Source organism: Larus michahellis, chromosome 8 (genome assembly GCF_964199755.1).
Source record: "Larus michahellis chromosome 8, bLarMic1.1, whole genome shotgun sequence".
Classification (NCBI taxonomy): domain Eukaryota; kingdom Metazoa; phylum Chordata; class Aves; order Charadriiformes; family Laridae; genus Larus; species Larus michahellis.
Genome location: NC_133903.1, coordinates 5,083,657 through 5,108,111, shown reverse-complemented (window position 1 = coordinate 5,108,111; position 24,455 = coordinate 5,083,657). Strand labels below are relative to the sequence as shown.

Here is a 24,455-nt window from a genome sequence, read left to right as displayed (position 1 = left end):
CAGATGCTCAAGAACCTCAGCACCGTCCCTAAACAGGAGGAGTTTTCTAGAGGTGGCCATTCAAAATTAAGCATCTTTGACAATGCAGAGATGCTGCTTCTTATGTCAGGGCTTGTTGGACCACTGACTTCAGAGGAGCTACACCCCATGTAATTTAGCTGAAGCAATCAGGAAATAATTATGTACAGTGGAGAGTTAAAAGATGGTGATTAGACTGTATAAATAAATAACTGAAGTGACTAAAAAAGTCCACCCAAAGCCTACTTTTGGAGTGCAGTTTAATGTAAATGAATCACTTAATGGACAATGCAACAATCATCTGTTCAGCTTCTATTCATTATCAAAAACAATACAAAAGGATTGGCAGGGAATAGCCATGTGCCAGAGGGAGCCCTTTAGGAAATACCACAGAATCTGGACTGGGTTTTGTCTGTTCTTCTATTGTGTTCTGACAATGCTCCCCTAATGAATGTAAAACGTCATTTCAGTTGTCCCTTCCCACCAACCCCCCCAAAAAAACCCCAACAAACCCAAATCGGTAGTAATCTTGGCCTTTCAGAATGACCTGAAATGCCTGTTCATGTTAGGAGGACTTCCACACATCACGTGTCAGTTTTGCCAAGGTCTAAGAGGCTGAGGATGTCTGGTCTCAGGCAGCCCGGGAAATCCCACAGTAGGTGATGAGGCAAAATCCTTTGATTTGTGCAAAAACCCATGAAGTTATAAAGAAATCATCACCCATCTTTGAGACTTCAAATGTGAATTCAGTAGTTCAGTGAGTCGGATGGTCACATCTTTTGTTACTCAATTTGAAATGACACTAACCTCATTCTAAGAAGTAAGTTATTTTTCAGGAGGATGTATTTGTACCGATCATGCCCAGCATTACCTCAGGAGTTATCTGCAGGAAAGTGTAGATAATGGGAATCCCCATTAGTGATCTGTGGAGGTAAACATGCCAGGTAGAGACCTATCCTAGAAGAAACAGAGGCTAAGAAGACAATATCAAGCACTAAAATACTGTCATTATGCTTCAGAGCTGACGATCCGCTGGCCTTCACATCTCTTAGAGTTACTGGTTTGGAACATCCGAAAGTTCAAACTTGATGGTGTAGCAGGTACCCGTAGGGTTACCCTTTTCTTACCCGGTTCCGTGGCTCACTCCTACGTCGCTGCTGCAACTTCAGCTCCTGCAACATTGCTGGTTCAACTCTTTGCGGCCCCACAGCGTAAGCCAAATCACTGAGACATTCCGAGTTAAGAAAAAAAGGCAACAATGATACACAAAAGAGAAAAGAGTGGGGCTGATAAGCAGGCTTTGCTGCTGAGAAAAAGGCATGTGGAATGTCACCCAGATTTGGCTTCTCAAGGTTGTCTCTGAGGTTGTTTTATTTTGTCTTAAACAAAACCTCTGCAGCAAGTTTCTGCAGCCAGGGATTATTTTTGTCATATCCAGTGACGACAGAATATGTGGGTTTCTAGTTAACACTATCTAAAATCTGAGATAGAAATGCACACTTCATAAAATCTTGCTACTAGCTCAGTCTTCCAAATAAAATAGACAGAGATGGCATCAAACCCCCTTGGGCTTACGCTTGCAAAATCTCCACTAAGTTAGCTGCATAGCTTGGCTTGCAATTTGGGACTTTTACTCACAGAATGTATTCAGGATGCCACCGAAGGTGGGACTCGAGGGGAAGCCTGCCAGCCCATACTGGGACCATTAATGATATTACTATTTCCAGCTTCTTCCCGTCTTTCAGCTGGAGATTGTTACTGTCAAAGCAGAGGCTGCAAAATGGGTGGCATGTCTTCTCCACGGCCACTGCAGTCCAGTGCTTGGAATGTTAATGCAACCTGAAATAGCCGGCAGCTGAGATTAATACGTTGGGCTGAGGATGGTGAACGCACTGTCCAGCCTGTCACCTCGGGGACTGGTCAGAGACCCCTGAGAGCGGGCTGGGGCAGCGACACCGAAAATCAGTTCTCCTGGAACCGCCAGAGCTCTTTGGGAGACACCCAACACCAGCTCTTTGGGAGACACCCTCTTTTGGGAGACACCACTACAGCGGTAGTTGAGTTGAAGACACTCAATTCCTAGTACCCACGAGGCAGAGCTGCCGCGTAGAGTCATGAAAACGGGTGGTTGTAATAGAGCAGGAATCCCAAATGTTGCCTTTTGACTAAATATTTTTACCACTGGACAAGGTTTGGGCAGGGAGGGACAACTACTCAGCTTCTGATAAACAATAGTTCATTTCGTAAGACCATTGCCACCATTTGCACTAATTGACACTTTTTTTTTTTTTTTAATAGCAATCCCTGTTAAAAGATCTCAAGTATCCTTTTGGAAGGAAAAAAAAAACCCTGATTATGTTAACAACCAGTGTATTAAAGGCGTCGTCCTAATATTGGGATACACTGAGAAGAAACCAACATAATTAACCCCTTTTGTTTAACAAACTTCCCCTAAAACAGCCCCAAAAATGTATTCAGTAAAATTCTGCTCCTTCCTGCTCTGGTAAAGAATTTTTTTTTTGTTAGTCCCTCGAGTGGTTGCTTAAGTCAGGTCTCACTGTAATTACATACCTCACAGCGGTGCGGGGAGACTTAATTAAGAGAGTCACTGTAGGTGTGTTGTCAGACAGATACAGCCTAGTCCTGTCGGAGGAGGCACTAGGATCCAGCTGCAGCGGGCATGGCGAAGGAGGACAATTAAAGTTTGCAGAGGGTTTTGAGATCTTCCTGCAAAAAAAAAAAAAAAAAAAACCAAAAAAAACCCAAAAAACCCAGCACAGACACACCCAGCAGCCTTTATTCAAAGCCCCTCGACTCCATCATCAGGGAGCCTGTGGTTTTAAAAATCTCGCTCTGTACTCACCAGGAGACGCTCTGCCACGCCGCAAGATTTCATAGTCTCCCCCCCACACACACACACTCCCCCCTCCCCGCTCCTTGAAAAAGTGTGACTCACCAGTTTCAAACGGTGACATTTCATTCCCAAACTATTCCGGGAGCAGCTGGCTCCATAACACATGGGGATGTGGGGAAAAGGGAGGAGGGAGGGAAGAGCCAGATTGCAAAGCCAAAACCACTCGTCCTCTCCCCCACACAGGTAGGTTGCTTTTAAATTTCAGAATCACATAATTTGGGACATGCTGGCAAACTCCATCAATAAAACAAGCATGTTTCAGAAAAAAAAATATAAATAATCTGCACGCGCCAGTGATGCAATTCCGTCTCAGCCAGGAGGGACTGGGAGAGGGGTTTGCTCTCCAGATCCAACAGACGTGAGGAAATGCACTGTCCCCACTTCTCGCTCTCCTTACGAGTTTGAACCCCGCAGTTCTGGGCTGCTCCTTCAAACGGCTTCTCTGTGCCGCAAGACCCGGGGTTTAGTCATCAGCAATATCTTACTAACGATGAACAAATGTATGTGCGGTGGGAAGATGAGGATGGGGGAATGACAAAGAAATCACTGTCAGCTCCCAGTCCCGAGAGGAGTTTTGTGTCACACTGCAGTTTAGCACAGCATCGTGTCCCTGCTGTGGGGACGTCACTGCCATCGGCATGACATGCAGCACGTGAGGACAGGGCTGCTGCGGGAACCGGCCTTGTGGGCTTGTCAGCGCACACACGGAACTGCTGTCATTGGTGCCATGCCAGAGGCATAATCTCTCCTGGCCTCGGACTATAAATCTGTACACGGCTGACTGGCGTCATAGCAGCGATCCGGCCCCATTCATTAATGTTTGTAAAATTCCACGGGGGAGGGAGCCGTGAGTGATGTAACCTCGCGCCCTCCCCGGTGGTGGGACTGTCCGGATGCAGGGCTGCAGCGTGCGCGGCGGCCTGGCAGGGAGGAGCGGGCACCGCGGGCTACAGGTAGCCCTGCGAGGGCAGGAATGTGAACAAACGTCATGGCTGCAGGCGAGAGACAGAGGAGCCACAGCCTCGGGACAGACCGGGAAGGGGCCAGCACAGGACGGTTACCGTCTGCGTGTGCCGGACTGCGGTGCTGGGGGCCATCTGCCCGATTTGCCCTGCACACACCGACACGAGCGATGACAGCACACCACACACCCCGCTGTGCCTCATGCTCTACGAGCTAATAACCGGTCCCCGTGCATGTCTGCACAGGAAATGTTTGATTACGATTTCATTCATCTCCTCTGCTGCCTTTATAACAGGGAAGGCTGTTCTTGGGGGCTTCCTCTACCCTGCACTGGCAGATTCAAGCCTTCTCCTGTTCTTTACCTGGGGAAGCCTTGCTGAAATCAGCGCTCATTCAAGGAAGAGAAGGTGGCTCGCTGCGTGGTACTGGCATGCAGCAGCAATGACCTTGGCTAGGTAACCATCTCCTGAATATAAAGATGGATATAAACACAGCAATTCCCTTTTTGAAAAAAGAAACAACCAAGCAATCTTCGGCTAAGGTAGGGAAAAGCAGTGGTTTGTTAAATAAATGCCTCTGTCAGAGCTGGATTTTTTTTTCCCCAGCTTCCCTAAATGCCCTTCACCAGCAGAGAGGGGGAGGGGACCCGCTCTTTGAAGCCTTTTCCTTATGGGAATAGAAAACACGGAAAGAATTCAATTCTCTGCCACAGCCCAGCAGCACTGATACACGCTTCAAAAACCAAAGCCCAGCAGACAAGCTGGCTGGTGGGTGCGGGTGGCTTGGAGCCTGTGTTACCACCAGATTAGCCTTGCTCAATATCCAGCATCATTAAGTGTTCCCCGTAGTGTTAAAGCACAGAAAGAAGAGGGGAAAGAATGGAGACCGGGGAAGAAAAAAATTAGGAAGTTCTGTGCAGAAAAAGAACTGCCGTTATTCAACTCTTTGATCAAAAGCACCATCTAGCGAAGAAAAGGATCACTGCAGCTGGCATTGCTCTCGGGCAGCTGCATCAGCGACAAATGGAATTTGACTTTCACCACAGGTTTGCCTACTAAAAAAACCAAATCTCACCATATGCACAGCCCGCGCTCTATCTGAGCAAACAAGAACATGTCCAAAAATTGCTACCCTCTATGTAAATATTTCTCCAGTGGAAATGCCTTCTCCTCCTCCCATCATCTCAACCACCCTGAAACCCGCAGGGAACGAGGCACCGCAGAAGAGAATGATTTCCACGTTATAATTTGGGAGCTAAGGAAAAGAAAAGGTAAGTGACCGGTCCAAGGTCATGCAGGAAACCAGAGGCAGATCCGGGAATAGAGATCAGCCACCCTGGACCCAGGGATGCCTGAACAATAGCACAGCCTCTCCCTCTGTTGTCATTTAACTCTTTCCTAACCCACCAAAACGCAGAGGAGGGGTGAGATATACGCTTCTCTGCATATATGCCTGCTGCCTTACAGCTCTTGGGGGCCCAGCCCTCAGACCTTACCTGCTTTTACCACTCTAAAAGAAAGAGGGAAGGCAGGAGGGAAAGACGGGGTTGGATATCCCGAGATCAGCAAAGCTGCAGGTAGGAGATATTTCTATACACCCGGCCTGAGCTGTCCACTCAGCAATTAAAGCAATGAAATGGTACCTCAGCTCTGTCATGTCTCCATTTCTGTGCGTGACAAAACAGCACTGGCTCCCCTGGAGGCGTTCAACTCGGTTAAAACGGTTGTGGTGTATGTTTGAGGATCTTTAGCTGCAGGAGAAGAGGATATTGCTCCCTCTTCCCTGGCTTTTGGGTTAGCTGCAAAGATCAGGAATTTGCAGCATGATAATACATCAGAAATGCAGTCTCACTGAGCCTACACTGTTTTCATACTGAGCTTGGAAAATGCTGCAGTGCGGGGTCTGGAGAAGACAGTAATTATAAAAAACTGGAACCAAGCCTCCTAGAAACTGAAAAAAAAAAAAAAAAAAAAAAAAAGACCTGGGTGCTGCAAAAACCTGTGAGTGCAGTGAACTGAACCTAGAGCAAAATTCTGCCAGCGAGAAGAGCTGAGAGACTGGTGTCCAGCAAGAGTTCCCCCAAAAGGTGTTTGATGTCCTCAAGTCTGAGCCCAGTTCCAAACCAGAACGGTAACTGGCACAAAAATGAGGACCATCTTCTCGGGTCCGCTGCCTGGAAGGGTCACAGACGACTGATCTGCACAGAGCTGCAGGGGCAAAGAATGGAAAAAGCTCCAAGAAGCCGAAGCCCTTCTTTCTCTATTTTCTACCTTAGATCCTGTTTCTTCCCCTAACACCCAAGTCTGTTTTCATTCACTCCTACAAAGCAAATCTATGCAAGCAGGGAGGGGAGGGGGAGAGTCTGCCCTCTTGCATCAGAGGCCGAGACAAGAAAAATCTTTAATCATGCCCCAGCACTTTGAACATTTACATTTTCCAGCCAAAGGCACAGTGAAATTTGGAGCTTTCAGTTCAAACTAGTTCAAGGATGTTTTCCCTGGGTAAGGTTTTTGTTACCCTATGGGGATCTCTGCACAGATCTTCGCTTGTCGTGTAAGCAACCAAAGCTTTTCTTTAAGAGAGAAACTACATCTTATACCCCTTGGAAAAAGGTGACAAATAAGAGCGTGGAAGAACTAGAGCACAAAATTGCTGCCCTAGAGAATAGGGTTAAAAGGCTGTAGATTTGCATTCAGTGATGCTTGCAGTAAAGCAGATGTCACCAAACACGACTGCAAACAGTTCTTTCAGTTCGGAGGTATTTTCCCCCATCAAAAAAGAGCTCCTACATTTCAGGAGGGCAGTGACAGAACAGCAGGATGTTTGTCACGGAAGTAAAATGCTAAAAGGATTCCAGCCCTTTGCAGCTCTGGCTTGACACAGTGAGAAAGAAAAGAGCAGACCGAGTGCTAATAAAAACAACAGGCATAGTTTTAGAAGACTATACCAACATTCACCAGTCAGGCCTGTATGGTCTCTAAAACAAACGTCCTTGATTCAGGATAGACTCCCCTCTAATGTTTCTGAGAAGAAAGGCATAAGTAAGTCACCCAACTGCCACGCAACGTGTGAATCAGCAGGTTTAAATCAACACTGAATTTGTTGCTAATTACACTAGGTTAAGCTAAGAAAACAGAATCCCAATCAAAGCAACAAAGTCGAGCCTTAGTTCAATGAATTTCCTTCTCTAATTGCGACTCCAGTCTAGCCCTTTGCTATATGACTCGCTACTCGAGCAATCACTGCAGGGCACTTGGTTTCAAACAACTTCACCACCACAACTTCACCACAACTTCTGGTGACAGACTATTCCCTGTTAAAATAAACAGGCTGGCAGATAGCAGGTAAACGACCACAGGAGCTTGGACAGAGCTCTCAAGCAACTACTGCCCTGTAAGAAAGAGAAGGCATTAGGCTACATCTCATCCTGCCCTGCTTTGGTGGGAAAGATGATCTGAAATGCCTTGTCCAGCTCCAATTTTCAGAAGACCGAACTGACTACAGCTTCCCAGTAAAGTTGCCATGACATAAATCACCTTCTTCTGTTTTTTATTTTTCAGTATCATTTGTGTAAATATAATTGATTCTTTCCTTTAATTTCATATTGGTCCTAAAGCCAAAACCAGCCATTACCATTACACCTTTCAGAATGCGATTTTTATAGGAAGATCCTGAATTCTTTTCTCCTTTTTCCTGAATATTGATCCCTTACTAATGGCAAACTTATTGAAATGAATTAACAGTTTCAGTGTATTTTTCCTTATTATAAGAGAGGAGCAGAACACTCTTATCATAAAAACTTATGATAAAACTGTCTTTCAAATAGCTGACGTAAAAAGCTATTGCTTATCTCGCTGCTGTTCACAGAGAAGAGACATCTGGGATTAACTGCTTTTGTCTCTGGATAATGCTAAAGTATTTCCAACTGCCTCCAGAAATGTATCTTTTGCTCACGCACACCATAACAAATAGGTGGGAAAGATCCCTGTCCTGGGATGAAGCCGTGCACCCTTTTCTTCCTGAGGGTGAAAGCTTCTTACACCAAGTCCATTTGGACTTTGGGATCAGTGGGGCCCTAGGTTTCCAAAGGCCTGGTCAGGTTTGTGCTACCACCTGGCCAGCTCTAAAGCCTGTTTTCAGTGCCATTGCCTCAACAAGGAGATTTAAAGCTACAGAACCTGTAGCACATTCAGGCCCCATTTCATCACAGACAAACTGAAATGTTTCCATACCACCACTGCAGTCTGTGAGCATCACTGCAAACAGCTCATTTAAAAACAGAGAAATAAGATTTTCCCCAACCATGGCTTTGAAAGGCACTCTGCAGAAATGCCTCTTTGTCTCCTTGTACAGGAATTTGGCATCCATTCTTCCTCACAGTCACGTATTGCACAGTCTCACTGCAAGCAGTTTCTCCATCTTCAACTTTCAGGCAGAGATGTCAAAGAAACGAAGAGAATATAGGTCAGTCCACATAAAATAATGACCATTTCAAATGGGTCCATTCCAAGCTCGTCAAAGACCCTGTTCGGAGGTCAAATCGGTAATTACAGAAGACTCCCCCAAAACAAGCCACAGATACAGCCCACCCAGCTCTGCTGCTTCCAAACAGCCAAATTTCTATGTCTTGAGTCTGACGGTAAAAATAAGCCCCAGGTGCAGAGGTTTGGCAAAGCCAACCTGCACCCACCAACCCGTTTTTCCCCCTTACCCATATCCTGGCCCTCCCTTGCCCCAGGGACGGAGCTCGGGCGCTCCCCGCCCGCTCCGGCAAACCCCACCGAGCAGCTGGGCCGGAGGCGACCCTGGGAGGAAGCAGGGGATAAGCAACGCCCGTGGGGAGAGCCGGAGCCCCGCTCCCCGGGTGACACCCCTGAGCCCTGGAGCTGCCGCGGGCGGAGCGGGCCCCGCGCCTCGGCCCAGCGGGTAGGCCAGAACACCCGCAGGGGCACTTCCGGTTGGCGTGGCGGAGGAGCCGTCTGTCATTGGGCGCGCTGGCGGAAGTCCCGCCTCTCCCCCGGCGGCGCCTCAGGCGCATGCGCAGCCTGGCGGCACTTCCGGCGGTGGTCATGGTGACAGCGGTAGCCAGGTAGGGCCCGGTCTCCCCCCCTAGGGCCTCCCGCTCCGCTTGGTCCCGGTCCCAGCCCCTTCCCGGCGGGGAGGCAGCCCCTCAGTAGCGAGCGGGGCTGCTGTCAGCCCGCTGTCACCCTGCGGCCTTGCCCACCTCCGCCCGCCGATACCTCCCCGGGGAACCCACCGGGAGGTGCCGCGGGGGCTGCGGGTGCGCTCCTCCGGGGGAGGGACGGCTGGCAGACGCGCGAGGCTGGGCGAACCTGGCCTTATACATGCGCAGGGAAACGCTGTGCTCTCGAGTGCATAGTTCATCACTGCACAGCTATTAAATATATATCTACATAGCAGATCAGGGCGGGGAGAGACGCTAGGCCAAGTTTTATTCTCGCTACGTTTTAGGTGATTCTTGATTTGGTAAATGCCTGCGAAATACGTGTTTTGGCACAGCAAACGTTTTAATTTTCTAATTATGCCACTTTTACTTACCTTTGTTTGTGTCACAAACACACCAATAGCGTGTGTGTCACAAACACACCAATAGATTTTTGAGGTGAGGGTTTGAAATGAAGCTTATAACTTGAATAAAAGTGGAGGAAGATTTATGAGAAGATGGTTTCTCAAGTCCAGTCTGTTTTTTACGTGCTAGAAACATTCTCCCCTCCTCGTACTATAGGGCGAGGTGGTTGTTTTGCATAACAATTATGTAAAAACATAAGCAGGATGCCGGTTGAATGACTACTGAAATACAGCAGATGTTGCTTCAAGTAATGCTCGCGAGATGGTAGCTTGTTCAAACTGCACTAGAAAAAGTCAATTCAAAATATTACAACTGATACTTACCCACCCCTCAGCAAACCTAAATAATTGTTCATTGTTGCCAGCTACTTAGAATGAGACCTACCAGCTACTGGTGCGTAGCACTTCCGTGGCACTCTTCATAATACCAGTTGCCATAATTTGTTTTGAGAATTCCAGTTGGGTTATTGTATTCCTGCTCCTGAACCCCTTCTCTGTTCAAAATGGTTGTAGTGTAGTGAGGAGCTCTGTCTCCGCGTTCCTTCTTAGGAGTTTTACTGGTTTCTGATGACCGCAGTGTATTTTTTACGTTATTTACTGGTGATAAAGTTTGGAATGAAAGCTGATTATGTAAGCACATAAGTGCACAGTGGCATTTCAGTAATTCAGTTGTTTGAATTAATGTAATCGCTGTCTTTTCTCATTGGGTTTTGAATGAGTTTTTTGAAGTTGTACTTAACCATTTATGGGGATCTTGTGCATCAGAGAAATTGTCAGCAACTTTTCCATTGGCTTATATTAAATCACTGATTTAACAGGCAATGCTATATGACTTTTTTTTTTCCCCTGGCTTAGATGCCTGTAAGTTTGATTTCAGTTTCTTTCCAAAGCAGTTGGGTCAGTAAAACTGTTTAGCTGATATAAAATGCAAGTAATGCTCATTTTTCTCCTGTCAAACATGGCTTATAAGGGATTTAGTGAATTTCGCCTGCTGGAGGGAATGCCCATTTCCCCAGTAAATGCCGGGTTTTGATGCAGTGTGATGAGAAACTCATCTGTCCGTTCAGTTGTGCTCAACGTTCTCAAGAATCCAAAGGGAAGAATTTAAAAGTTTATTTTCTTTTAATTAGCATCATATCCATTTTAGAGTGTGCTCTATAAAATCAGCATATGCCCCAAAACTAATTACAGTAATAGGGATTGCAGATGATTAATAAATTGCCTTTTTTTTTTTCTTCCCCATCTAGAGCGTGGACAGACTGGTATTGGTCTTTATGGATGTTCTGTATTCAATACTAGAAATTATCTGCTTAGTACTAGAAATAACCAGGGGGTCATTGTAAATTTTGTATCATTTTGAATTCACCTCTATCTTTTTAATCTGGGGGTTAAATTACCCCCACGTTTCAAAGGTCACAGACTGTATTCCTGAGGTTTGCTTTTAGAGGCTGTTCTTGGCTGTGCTAGCATTGGACAGAGCGCATTTGCTTGGACTGCTGCCATTTCCAAATTTAAGTCAGGTCTGTCCTGTTAAAAGACCGGAGGGAGACACCGTCTCACAGAGTCACTGGCAAGTCAGTTCTTTTCAAAGGTAGGATATTGTGCTTTCTTCAGACTAAAGTTGGTAGCTAATCAAACTTAAAGCTGCTGTGCTTCTGGACAAGGGCTTCTTTAGAAAAAAATATTTTTATTCCTTCCTTTTATCCCTCCACCTTTTAAATAACACCTTTTGATTTCTGAAAATAGCCTCCCAGTTGCTGCCATTTGTCATGTAAAGGACATTGTGATTCTAAGTGGCTGAAGCTAAAGGAGAATAGGTGTTGTTTAGGGAAACTATCACCCTTTTAGTTTCTTTTAGGACTTGATCTCATCTTTGCTGCCTTTAGTGCACTCTTGACCTTATTAACAAGATCCTTGTTCCTTCAGAAATCATTGTCCTGGCTTTTATGGGATAACATCCAGTTTTATTTTAAAGAGCATTTTTTTTGTTGTTTTTAATGGATTTCTGTGATTTATTTTATGGTAAGCCTTTCAAAAAGCTTCCAATCATCTGTATTTGCTTACATTATCAGTGTTCTTATTTCTGCTGTCTAATAACTGGCATGTTCCAGTCCTGCCTTTTGGGATGGAAAACTCAGAATTACAGGACCTTATTTGAACCAATTATGAGCAGTGGCTTCTCTCCTGCCAATAACCTAGTGTCATAAACATCATCTGTTAAGAATTAATAACACTTTTTTTTGGCATGAATACTCACATTTGTGAACAAAGGTGACAGTGGGGTCTCAGACCTTTGAGCAGGTCTGAGGATAACCAGTTCATCTTGAACTAAGTGTGGAAACCCAGGTGTTCCCTGCCCTCCCCCATGTTTTTAATGTGACATGGCATTATCTGTCCTGAGATGTCTTCAGCTACTTCAGAGTGTCACCTATCTTAAGTTGGGTTTTATGCTTTTTATCTTCTCTTCCCAGCCTTTGTCTTGCAACTTAGCATTTATGTTGATGTGAATCAAGTCTTTTTTTTCTTTTTATTTTTCTATGATCTATCTTATTCTCCTTCAGATGGCAGCAGTTTTTTCTTCTGGCTTTTGCAGCAAGTAACCCTAATGCTGAACAGAATATAACTTCTTTAGGTTGCAGCAATTCTTTCCTTTGGTCTTTCCACCAAATAACCCCAAAAACTGAACAGAACTTAACTGCCACCCTGTTGCGTCAGTAGCCTGGCACTAAGGTCTGTAAGATGGATATTGTTGAACATACTGCAATGTGGCTTGAGCTGATTTCCATGTTCTCTTGTTCCACTGATGCTTATTTTATCAATGATTTTCTTCAGCATGTTCAATATGACAAGCTAAAGTAAGGGCTCAAGGGTTTATGATATAAGCTAGTCTATGAAATCAAAGGAAAACTTGTTGCTGTAGGTCTGAAGTGCTACAGGAATTCTTTCTTCTTTTCAAAATGATTTAGTTCAACAAGGTTTTCCTCTTTCTCAACCCTGACTGAACTGAGATTTTCTTCATCAGGGGCTCTCTTTAAGGGGCCATTTGAGTACCTTCCTTGGAAGAAAGTACTGCAACTGTATGCCCTAATAAAAAAGGATCTCCATCTCTGATCGGCTAGTCCTTCTCTCTCATGCTCCCCTCCTTCATCCAGTCTTTCCCTTCCCCATCCCATACTTCCCCTCCCCATATATCAGACGGGGTTACCTGTTGATTCATACTAGCCTGGGAGCCACAAAAGTGGGTTGTTGCTGCTGGCTGGCTTCAGGGCTTGCTGTAGCCTTACAGCAGGGACTGCGTAATTTGCCCAGTTCCTGTATATAATGGGGGGGTAGAGAAAGAAAAACAATAAAAGGCTAGGAAAGATTTTTCAAATGAAAAAAGGATTAAAGGCAAATCTTCTTTGTTTAGAAAGTAGATGAATACGTGATATAATTAAGGAATAAGTTAAGCAGGGATAACTAGTTCATACTGATGAGCAATGGATGCTACGTGACCAAAACACGGTTAGCTTTCAGTTGGTTGGCTTGGGGGCTCTTTTCTACCAGCCCCCATAGCAGAGAGTTCCATCCTTGCAAAGTCAACCTTTATTTTTGACAAAGAATGTGAAAGAACTGTGCTGTAATCAAACAAGGGACTCCCTCCCATCTCCTAGGGTGGTTTAGTTAGAAAAGGTGTCAGAAAAGCCCCCTCTTCCCAGTTACCTTTTTATCTGCTTTATGCCGTCATCTGCATTTTACTGAAATCAGAAGCAAAGCTGGTCAGGGCCAGATTTTTAAAATGCCTCAGCTTCAACATGGGCTCAAAAGGAAGTGCCACTCCACCTGTCAGCTCCCACTTTGGAAATAACGAAAGGTCCTAAATGGGAGCCGAAGATTTTTGATTCCAAAATGTCCTGTCCTGTAAGCCACGCTGGTCAATGTCAGCACAGCACCTGTTGTCCCTGCCCACAGCTTGTCTTCTGAATCTCAAGAGACTCTTGAGAGCAAAATAAATAAATAAATGGGACAATATAGAGAGGGCGGCTGCTTCAGATGACTAGCTGAACATGAACAAGTAAGGAGAACCTCCTGTGTATCCAGCCTAAAGAAGGCCAGCGTCCCAGAAATTATTTCAGGGGTGATATAAACTCTTTTCGTGCATTAAATCAACTCTACCAGTCCTCCGCTGTAAATCAGTACAAAATACACGCTCTTTCAAAGAGGTGGAAGAATAAGCTGCTGGTCTGAGCAGCTGAGTGCTGTTCTCGTGCACTGCTTTGCACGGAATGAGTTTAATCCTCCTTTTGGGTTTCTGATTTCCCACTTTGGGCATACTCCCTACACCCGGGGGAGCTTGTTGCCTGGATGTCTTGCTGCATTATACACAGTATATTACACAATGAAATACTTTGTAGATACTTGAGTTAGCTCAGGAATGAAAAGTTCCATAGTACCTTGAGAAGAGCTGTGTATTAACTTGATGGTTTTATTTTTAGACCTTGTCAAGCTTATTTAGAGCTAGCTCAGCTATCTTTATGTGGTTTTTTATTGTGTTCTAGTTATACCTCCAGAAATACTTATTTTATACAGTTCACTACTGGTTCAGCAAGCTAGTCTGTCACTGACCAGCTACTTGAGGAATTCTGTCCAAGCCACTAATGGAAATCTGGAAGAGCCTGACATTTTCCATATTAGCTCTGTTCCATGGCACGTAGAGCCCCTGTCATCCCCTCAGCTCCGTACACGCTCAGTCCTACTTAATGACACTAAATTCTGGCTTAGCATTATTAGTTACCTCTTGTTTTCTGCTTCTCATGCTGTCCTTTTGTTTGAAGTACTGTGTGATTTGCATGCCCAGACCTTTCCGATATCTTCCTGGTAAAAACCTATCTTGCAGGTCAAACTGCAAGAATTCAAACTCTGTCTGCACAACAGGGAAGATATACTAATATTTGGGTTTGACTTTCTGTGCAACCCAAAAGTTGTATTGATTCCAGGAAGGGGTTGTAACTGACTTTACTGTGACATCAAGCATAAAAGCTTGGGGGTATATACAGTGGGAAAATTAGTGACCTTTTTCACAGCAGAAGTATCACTTACTCTTTGGCCACGTAGTAAGCTGTAACATAAACTACTCCCTTGAGGGCAATGGCTTAGCAAGGAGATTTAGGCTCCGCATTGGTATCAGAATCCAATTCCAGGGCAAGCTAAGATACCTTTAGCTTGGGTTTCGTTCACAGGTTTAATTTCAGTTTATAAGAACACAGGTTCATGTTGTTAAACTGCAGAATTAACATTGGCATAAAAGTAAAGAGCATGAACGTAGGCTTCAGCCTGCTAGGTTGGACATGTGGTTCATTTAAATTAGATAACTTGTCTCTACTAACAGGTGGTGAAAGACACTGGAGATGGAAGCACAGATTTCAGTGCATTAAGCAAATAATGCGCTCAGAGAAAAAAAACCCTACTCTGAGCCTCCAGAAGATAGACTGGCTTATATCCATCTGGGATAATATACAGTAACTGGTCTCTGGCATGTAGATACTGCGGTACTGGCTGTTCTAGAGAAATCTAAGAGGTTTTATTACAATCAGAAGAATGCAGAGACATATCCCAGCCCTGAGGAGCTTTCACTCTAAATACGCTTTGTACAAGAGAGTGAATCTAGAGCAAAATGTGGGAACAGCATCTCTGAACCCAAGTTTGTCACATGACAGCTGACAAGATCCACTACTAAGTGTCTGGCTGGGATGTCCAGATTGGCATTTCAATGCTTAAAATTGGGTACCAATGTGATATTTTGAAAGTCTAAATGAAGGGATGAGTGAATCTGTTGAAGATGGGATTGGTTTATTGGTGGTCTAAGGCTCGGTTAAGAAAAAGGATTTCCCTAGTTTTCAAGCCCCTGCTAATCTTTCTTGATGGTGAAATCGTCTGTTTCCTTTCATCCTGTGGCTCTAGGAAAACTGTTCAGAAAGGAAAATTCATGGATTTCACAAGCACAGTCATCATCCCGCTGCTTTTTGGCAGCTTGGGGATCTTTGCCGTCTTTAGGCTACTGCAGTGGATGCGGATGCGAGCTTACCTCCAGGAAGCGGTGGTCGTAATCACAGGGGCTACGTCTGGCTTGGGAAAAGGTAGGTACCGAAAGAAGGGCCCCAAAGGCAGGACAAGGAGAGGGTTGTGGAACGGGCACCTATTGGAATAAAGCACCAATGAGCAAAAAGTTCCTGTTGCTCTGAATTTTGAGAGACATAGCTTGCACAACTCTACTATAGCCAGCACAAATTTTGATGCAAGAAAATCTCAAAATTTGTTGAGGAAAATTTTAATCATGCTGTATAAAATGGAGTTCATCAAAACAAGGAACAAGTATGCTGTTCTTGTGCTGTCAGGGGTCTTTTCTCTAGATCCTGAAAAAGCCAAGAAGTCAAATTATTTCTCTAAAACTTCCCAGAACTGGTGTTCTGCATTCGTGTTTGTTGTATTTCCAGATATCCTGCCATACTTTCCACTCTTCCTCCCTGCCCCTCATCCCCAAATTAAGGTACCTTTTCTCTTTTGGTACAAATTCATCCATTCTAAATTCAAGCTCGTGGCAACATTAACACCAGTGAGTATTTTTTCCTAAATAAAAACAGAGGGTTTTTTTTCCAAATAAAGGGTATTCTTTGTGTGAGTTGATACGTTCTCTAATTCTGCTTTCTATAATTGCTTTAAAAGCTTCTTGAAGAGAAGACAAGGTGCTCTCTGCTATCAAGGCCTTTCATTAGGATGAGTACATTCATAAAATAAATAGAGCTTAAATTGATGCCGTCTTTGCATGTGAGTTTGTCATTGAGGATAGTGCTGTTCAGTAACTGAATGGCCAAAGGAGGTGAAATGGTCCTCGCTGCCTGTCACAACCAAAGAGCTGGGAGAGGTAAAAAAATTTGTATTCCACATCAAGAAGAGACAGAACTAGTATCTCAGGAGGGACCTTCCAGCTGTCACAGGCTGCAGATAAAGCGCTGTGTGTTGTTGGGTTTAGATTTCCAGCACTGTACAGTGAAGTTTCCTCCCTTATTTATTGACGCGTTGGCAAGATCTTACACTCTTCCCCTCACTCCCAGTTATTAACATACTAGACCACCTCTAATGACTGTGTGTTCTTAAACACTCTTTGTTATCATCCACTGTTATCTCTTGCACAAATAAGCAATTTGTCTCACTGGATCACAGAGGGGTAGGGTAAAAGAACATGCAATTGCCTCAGTAGCTGGTAGCACTGAAAGGAGGACAAGAGCATGGCATCCCTTCTTCAGCCTGATGAGGAGCATCACCTTGATGAAGCCATTAGCTCCAAGGCTTCCAAAACCTTTAGAGGTGTTCACTAAAACCGAAATCCCTAAGATTAGGCCCTGCTGCATTAGATGACACACAAGGTAACAGCAGTCCCTCTTAAGAAGGGCATATAGTCAAAAATTAAGAGGCACATGGAAATTCGACCAGCTGATAGGGGAGGATGCGTAGACAGCACAATAACTGCATAACCAGCACAGTAACCGTGAGCACACCAGCTGCCTCACCACTGTCACGTCTGTCAAAGTCACAGCAAAGTGGCATCTTGCTACGACTTCACTGTAAATCAGCCTATCACTCAGGAGTAATAAAGCCACCTTAGACCCTTACCAGCTAAAAAACGTTTTAGCCTATCACCAGGTACGATGTGGATCTGCTGTTTGTCTCCCTCATTCAAATATCTACTTTTCTCTCTTCCTTGCTTCCTCCAAAGAATGTGCGAAAGCCTTCCATGCAGCTGGCTCCAAGCTGGTGCTCTGTGGCAGAGACAGCGAGAAACTCAAAGACCTGATGCAGGAGCTTTCTACCATGACCAATCACCGAAAGAACGTAAGTGTGGAAGAAAGAGAGGCTTGTTGTCTCGTGTGGCTGGGATTTCTGTTAGTGTTATTACAGAAGTTACGGAATTGCTTGTGGGTTGAGCAACAGGAAAAACGCAATTCTGCGGTTAGGGATACATATTGCTATTGTAGGAGTATGTGAAGCTGACATGTCATATCTTGTAAAAACCCTACAAAAATAAGCCAGCTGAAAGAGTCCTTGCCTTGTAATAGAAGTGGAAGCATAGGAGAGTGCAGAGTGCCCACACCCCCTTGCATCTGGATGTCATATACTGAATCCGGAAAAGTGACTTTCCTTGAGTTGTCTTTTATTTTTGATGTCTAATTCTTCTGGCAGTGGCTAAAAAAGGTATTGCTGGCTTCTGAAGAAGACACACTGGTTAAGTTTTTTACTATTTCAGATGCATCTTCGTTAACAGGACAATAGCAAACTTTAGTACTTGAGGAAGACCTCACCTGCCCCTTTCCTAGGCTTTGGTGTAAGGAACAGGTTACAGGAGCAGAGAAAGATGACAGCACAACTTGCTTCTTTCACGCGTTCCTACCAAATGGAACTGCGGCACCCTAGCTGCACAAGGTTTGGATGGCCCTGCTTCTGCACTTCCAGAGCTGGGAAATCCCATCGTAAGCGTGAACATGCAGCACATACAGCACAGCCTGAACTGGTCTTTTGCCAACTTTTGTTTATTCACAGACACACAAACCTCACACTGTGGTATTTGACCTCTCGGACACTAAAACTGTCCTAAATGCTGCTGAAGAGATCCTGAAGTACTTGGGTCACGTGGACATACTGATCAACAATGCAGGCATCAGTTTCCGAGGCACAGTTGTGGACACAGGACTGGACGTGGATAAGAAAGTGATGGAAACAAATTACTTTGGTCCCATAGCCCTCACCAAAGGTACCCATGAGCCGCATTACAGGGGGGCAGTGGATTTGGCTGATATCTTTTGCAGGCCAACACAACTAAGCACAGCTTCACTTCCGTTTGTAATTGTATTTGGTACAGCACAGTATAAGAGGGGAGGAAAGTTTTGTTTTATGGGCAGGCTTAAAGTTGGTGCTTGGGCGTGACTGCATGGGAAGTACCTAATTAGAGGTACAACCTTTTTTAAAACAACTCCTGACTCTAGTCTGGCAGGAACTTACATAGAACGATATGGTTAACCTGTCTGCTCCGATAAAACCCTAGAGAACACAGTATGGGTTTAGGTGAAGCTGTAGCTTTCCTAGGAAGCTTTGGTTACACAGGAAGTTCAGCCTGGAGTGTGTCAGCTGCAGGAATTGGAAAGAGTGCTGGTGGCAGAAAAGAGCAAGTCCTGCTGACCTGCCTGTGGGAGATCACAGCGACAGCAGCCTTTGCGCAGCCTCGCTGGCACAAGGAGTCTCCCGATAGGTGAACGTCCCAGCCAGACTCGAGCTTCAGTTAGAGGCATCCTAAGCGCTATCCCTTGCACAGCCCCTACACTGAATGAGGATCCTGCAATTCACTTAGGCATCTTTGAATGCTCTGAAAGCATTGATTCTTGACAGCAGTAATGGCAGGACTGTTATTCTGAATGGGTCTTTTCTGTCTTTTCTAGCACTTCTCCCCTCCATGATCAAGAGGAGACAAGGCCACATTGTGGCCATCAGCAGCGTTCAAGGCAAAATAAGCATTCCTTTCAGATCTGCATGTAAGTACCTCCACAGAAGATGGGGAAGACATATTTGGGGCAGCATACTGAATGAATACTTGGCTACTGCTTCCACATTTAGCTCTCTGTAGAGCTGGCTGCATGCAGGGAAGGCAGAGCTGTGCATCATTCTTAATGTGGTCACAAATCACCCACAGCTGTTGAGGAAGGCACTCTCAAATACAAAATCTTAGCCCTGTCCTAAAGTTGTTAAGGGATGGGGAAGGAGAATATGTTTTCAGTGTCTTGAAAACAGTTTGATATTCCTGTCTTAACACTTGAGATTTCCTATAAACTTTCTGATTAATTCCATAATTTTATTGCATTTTATCCTTGCTGTTTGCCTGGTTAATCTCCTATACAAAAGTAGGGACTTTTTGTTTTAATAAGTTGTGAAGTGCCATATTACAACCAATGCCAAAAATAAAAGCCTAAACAGTTACCTTGATCCAGCAAACTCTTCATGCTAAATCAGTTAAGAGAAGAAATAATATTGGTGAGATTACTGGAGAAAGCCTTATAAAAGATGGAGGAACTAGGAGGAGACTGTTTGGCATACAAGCATCTGTAGATCACTGAAAATAAACATAAAAATGGGAAAGGACAGTGAGGATGGCAGAAGAGTGGTAGGGCATGGTGTAGAGTGAAGGAGAGCCTGGAATGTCTGGGCCATCTGGTCTCGCAGATGATGGGGGTACGATTGCACCGAGAAGTGTGTTCTGAAGAGCTTCCAGGCTGCTCGCAGTGCCCAGAGCTGCACGGCCCCGGCAGCACGGAGCTCAGCTCAGCCTAGGTCCTCAGACTGGGTGTGCAGCCTGCCCCAAGCTCTGTGCTGCCGGTGTCAGCCCTGCAGCCGTGCTGAGGTGATGGCAGTCACGGTGGTAGTGACCAAGCATACATGGAAAGGGAGTGAGCAAAAGGAGTCACTCGGCCGTTTAAGAGGGGGAAATCCTGCCCTAGGCCACACTTCTCTGTTCCTGTCTGCTTGTGTGATCAGGTTTGGACTTGTGTGCAGCCAAGCCCTGAACCTGCTCGGCAAGTCCGTAGGGCTCAGTGCGGGTAGGCCAGCAGAGCACTTGGCAGCGAATGCCAGCTCTGCCCTCCTCTGCTGGCACCACATTCCCCCAGCCCGTCCTATCAAATGCTTCCCAAGCCAGGCTTCGTGTCTCCTTTATCCTGAGTGGGAGGCAGCTCGGGTTCACTCCGTGGTGCTTTAGCATGGCTGTGATATTAAGCTCAGGATCCTAGCCAGTTTCCAACTTGAGTATTTACATTTTGCCTTCCTAAATTGCCTCTCACTCCCACTACCTGTTGCTGCCATTCACTAAAAAAAAACCAAAACACCAAACCTAGAAGCTGGAAAACAGCTGCTGCGTTCTTACTGAGAAGTGGCTGCATTGCAGTGAAAAACCCATTCAGGGGAGTCAATCTTCCTTCAGCTTCTTCTCTGTAGTGCATAGTCCTTTTCCTGTTTTTCAGATGCTGCCTCTAAGCATGCTACCCAGGCCTTCTTTGATTGTCTACGAGCAGAGGTAGAGCAGTATGACATTGATGTGACGGTTGTAAGCCCTGGATACATTCAGACAAACCTCTCTCTCAATGCTGTAACAGCAGATGGATCTCGCTATGGAGGTGAGATTTTCTGCCCTATATCTAAAGCATCTCCACCTCACTGAGTTACTCCAAAGTGCACTTGCAACATATGGCCTCTGGTGGGGACACAGGTTAGCCCTGAAGTATCAAAAGACAACTTTGGATGCAGGGTAGGAACAGTAACCCCCAAAATTTAGCCTTCCTAGAGAGCAATTACTGACTTCTAGCCTGACCATGAATTATATCTGCCTGTGCTCCCGTACACAACTGGTGTAAAAACCAAAACCATACAAGCTGCGACATACAGTTAGAACAGAGCATTCCTAGGAAAGGTACTTAAACATGGGCTTACCTGCTGGCGCTGGTGCTTACTCAGCTTTCCTTTGGCAGTTATGGACAAGAACACCGCCGAAGGACAGACAGCCGCGGAGGTCGCTCAGGTGGTTCTCAATGCAGTGGGACAGAAGAAGAAGGAAGTGCTTGTAGCTGGCCTAACGCCCTCCCTGGCTGTCTACCTGCGAAACATCTTCCCCAGGCTCTTCTTCACCTTAATGGCAGCTAGAGCAAAAAAGGAGAGAAAAGCAAAGGACTCTTAGAGCTCAGCTAAGAGCAGTAACTGTAGGGAGAGGCTGACCCCCTGCAGTTTGGCTGGGACATCAGTGGAGGTGCTCCTGCAGGAAAAACCTTTCTCAAAATGCTGCAATTTACCATTGCATGGAGAGTGGGAAGCGGTTTCCCCCACATGAGGGCAGGCCCGCTTGGTGGAAGACAGCAACTAAACCTCACCTGAAGAAGGGTGCTTGGACAAAGGGGGAGAGCTGAGGCTGCAGGGGAGGGTAACTCAAGGGAAGACCCTTCGGAGCAGGGGAGGCCCATGTGCTGGAAGACAGCACCTTACCTCACCTCACTCCAGGCATGCTCAGCTTTACTGCCCTGCTACAAATACAGCCCACCTGGTTTGCCTTCACACGAACAGATCTCAGCTTTCCCCACCCCACGGCCCCCCTGAAATGCAGTCCTTGGCTAGGAGCTCTCATGATCAGTGTCTCCTTCCCGCTCCTTCCAACCTGATCCAGAACATGTTGCTTGAAATGGGAAGCTTCACAGAGCCTCTGCTTGTTAACATGCAAATCAGATGTCAAGCTAAAGTCAAGTCCAGTGCCACTTTTAAAGTAACTGATGTAAAAATGTAGGTTTTATTTGGCAATTATTTTATCTGAATCATGCCTTACTGATGTACGGGGACATTTAACTCTGGACTACCTGACAGTACAGTATTAACCCCAGACAAGTGAATGCAGGGAAGCACTGAGCAGATGGAATGCAGCACAGCAAGGTATGCTCTTGGGTGTAAATCCTGTGCAGCTGATAGTGGCACACCTGGTCCACCTGCAGGCCTAGAGCACAGTGTATGTGCAATTCTGTAGGTGCCAGGCAAGCGGCGGAGAATCTGTGCACACTGGGTGGACAGTATAGGAGATAGCCCCTTAGTTCTCATCTGTTTTAAAGTAATCACAGATGCTAATTAGGATCACAGCCAGCGGGGGAATGATACCTGCCTGGTATCACAGGTTTCAGGGAGTCTGACAGCCTGAGGGAATGCCGTGTTCCATTCTTTACCCCTTCTCCTCATGTTGTGAGGGATACAGCACCACTACGGAAAAGGAGTGGCTGCACAGAGATCGTTCAATAAGGACAGAAATAATCTTTTTTTTAACTTGTAATTGAAAGAAAGCCTACTAATAGGAACCAAGCTCCAGAGCCCTGCTGCCGCCTCCATGCACTTACCAGCATTTTCCATGTGTACTGCCTTGTATGTCCTGCCTGTGAGTGCACATCTGATGACAAATAAATTACATTGCTATGAAATTAATCCTTTGTTCTACTTCAGCTCCTCACAGCAGGTAAAATTAAAGGGAAAGCAGGAGGGTTTTGTTTTTCTTTTCTTACATTCCTGCAAGGTTCTACTGTACCAGTAGGAGATGCAGCACAACATACTTCATCCCAGCCCTCTTTACATCATCTGCTTTACAGGAGACAGTGTGCATCCACACAGAGGATCAGTCATACTGAAATTCTGATACAGGTGTGCAGGCTCAGCAGGACCTTCTCCTTCGCAACGCCTTTTCCTGACCACTACAGATTTATAAGTGATCTCAGAATCCATTCCAGGTGATGACCAGGACGTGTTTAATGATCACAATGCTGCTGCTCGGTTAGGACATCCTCTGCCGTTTCACTGTGGCTGAGGTTGCAGATGTGCTACGTAAAGGCCTAGGGCTGAAATTATAAGTTGAAGCTTTCAGGTGTATATATCTTTTTTTTCCCTGTTATGGTAGGAAACCAAGACATTACCTTCCCTCCCTTGCCGCAAGGGGAGTTCCTGTAAGCATTAGTTGTGCTTTTCCTTTCACATTTTGCGTGTTCAGGTCCTCCATTTCTTGGCAAAATACAGTACTCCTGCCAGTCTTGTCCAGCTGCTCTGTCTTCTGGTGTTTCAGGTCACGGCCACCCAGGAAGGACCGAGGGGCCACTTTGCATTTCTGTGTTATCATCCAGGGAGCTGAGGGGTGGAACATGTCAGGCCTGAGGAAAAAAGTTGCATGCGGGGAGTTACAGTAGTTACTGTTTGAGCTACAGCTCCAAGTCAGCGGTTACTGGGAGTGCGCACATTCCCCTTTGAAAGAAAATACCCTCTCTGACGAGAGGACCGTAGCACACTCCATTTCAGAGCACCCCCACGATGGTCAGGATGGGCAGCAAAGGCTTTCGAAAGGGAGGTTTGTCCCCAGCCACTGTAACCCACAGCCGCGGCGCGGGGGAAGGCAGATACAGCAACCACCTCATGGAAACGCACTGACACACACGACCCTCGAGACCCCTCTCATCCTCCCAGGTCACCTTGCATATTACAGCACTGACTTACTAATAACCAGGATCTCACCGAGCATTTCAGCTACATTATCACTAATACTTCTTGGAAAACAAACCCCTCTAACCCCCCATATGCGTCCTCTCCACCTCAGAATGGAGCAAAAAGGTGCATTTTTAAAACAGACCTACCTGTTGTGAGAGCTCAGCTGACTTTTCACCTTTTCTCCTGCAATAAGAGACCACAGGGAACTCACTTATTTTTAACTCCGGAGTCTTTGATGCAAACCACGCGTTTAGGGAGCCTACCAAGGGTTAGTCTTCTGCCAGTGATTATTCCAGGCAAGGGAAAGCTTAATACAAAAAAAGTGCGAAGACCACAGAGGTTTGGTGAAGAAAAAGAACTAACAGCCCTGAAAATTATTCAGCATTGATTAAAAAAAAGAGCAGGAACGTCTTGTGTGTGGCCAGCACAAGGATATTTCGGGGCCGTCTGCAGCAATAAAGTACGTATTAGCTATGGCAGATCTGCCACTAGTTTAAAATTCATCCAGCAGACGAGACTTTAGAAACAAACAATGTCAGGGCTCGAAAGGCAGCCTGCCCAGCGGTCTTGGCCTAACCGCAGCGAGATGAAGCAGTTGCATTTCTTCCCCTCCTCTCTGCCAAGGCAACTGTACATTGTTGCTATAAATAGGGACGCTCCAGATCCCAGCTTCTTTTAACCTTGGAGGGAGACAACTCGGCCACTGTACCAGCAAAAGAGGCAAAGGGTTGTTGCCACCTAGAAGTGTCTCGATGCCACAGGAGTTTCCTCCAGCCCATGTGCCTGCTCAGGTACGGCTGCCTCTGTGGGAGGTAAAAGTACTTGCTCAGAACTCCCAGCAAACCCTGTCTGCCCAGCAGGCACACGACGGGGACGCACGCCCCGCTAACAAAAGCTGCAT

The 24,455-nt window shown here is 45.7% G+C and overlaps 1 protein-coding gene and 1 long non-coding RNA gene across 4 annotated transcripts; one reads left to right on the top strand and one right to left on the bottom strand.

The window, feature by feature from the left end:
- Positions 1 to 261: 261 nt before the first annotated feature.
- LOC141747285 (uncharacterized) lies at positions 262 to 9,000 on the bottom strand. Of its 2 annotated transcripts, XR_012588655.1 has the most exons (3): positions 1,657 to 9,000; positions 1,146 to 1,242; positions 262 to 901 (listed from the first exon to the last, which is right to left on the bottom strand). It is a non-coding gene; the product is annotated as an uncharacterized LOC141747285 (long non-coding RNA). The 2 variants fall into 2 exon arrangements; XR_012588656.1 differs by having other exon boundaries at positions 262 to 1,242; positions 2,653 to 9,000.
- On the top strand, positions 8,924 to 23,107 carry DHRS7B (dehydrogenase/reductase 7B). 2 transcript variants are annotated; one of them, XM_074597342.1, is made up of 7 exons: positions 8,924 to 8,984; positions 15,425 to 15,600; positions 17,238 to 17,353; positions 18,059 to 18,269; positions 18,952 to 19,044; positions 20,524 to 20,676; positions 21,028 to 23,107. In XM_074597342.1, the coding sequence occupies exons 1-7, from the start codon at positions 8,932 to 8,934 to the stop codon at positions 21,231 to 21,233; spliced, it is 1,008 nt and encodes a 335-aa protein (XP_074453443.1). In that variant the 5' UTR covers positions 8,924 to 8,931; the 3' UTR covers positions 21,234 to 23,107. The 2 variants fall into 2 exon arrangements, with proteins under 2 accessions (XP_074453443.1, XP_074453444.1); XM_074597343.1 differs by lacking the exon at positions 8,924 to 8,984 and adding an exon at positions 10,732 to 11,075 and having other exon boundaries at positions 21,028 to 22,994.
- The last annotated feature ends 1,348 nt before the right edge of the window (positions 23,108 to 24,455 follow it).

Excerpts from the sequence above, each read along its gene's own strand:
- DHRS7B (XM_074597342.1), top strand. The coding sequence starts at position 8,932 with ATGCGCAGCCTGGCGGCACTTCCGGCGGTGGTCATGGTGACAGCGGTA. Across the intron at positions 8,985-15,424 it reads ATGGTGACAGCGGTAGCCAG|GAAAACTGTTCAGAAAGGAA; the intron begins GTAGGGCCCGGT and ends CTGTGGCTCTAG. Across the intron at positions 20,677-21,027 it reads AGATGGATCTCGCTATGGAG|TTATGGACAAGAACACCGCC; the intron begins GTGAGATTTTCT and ends TTCCTTTGGCAG.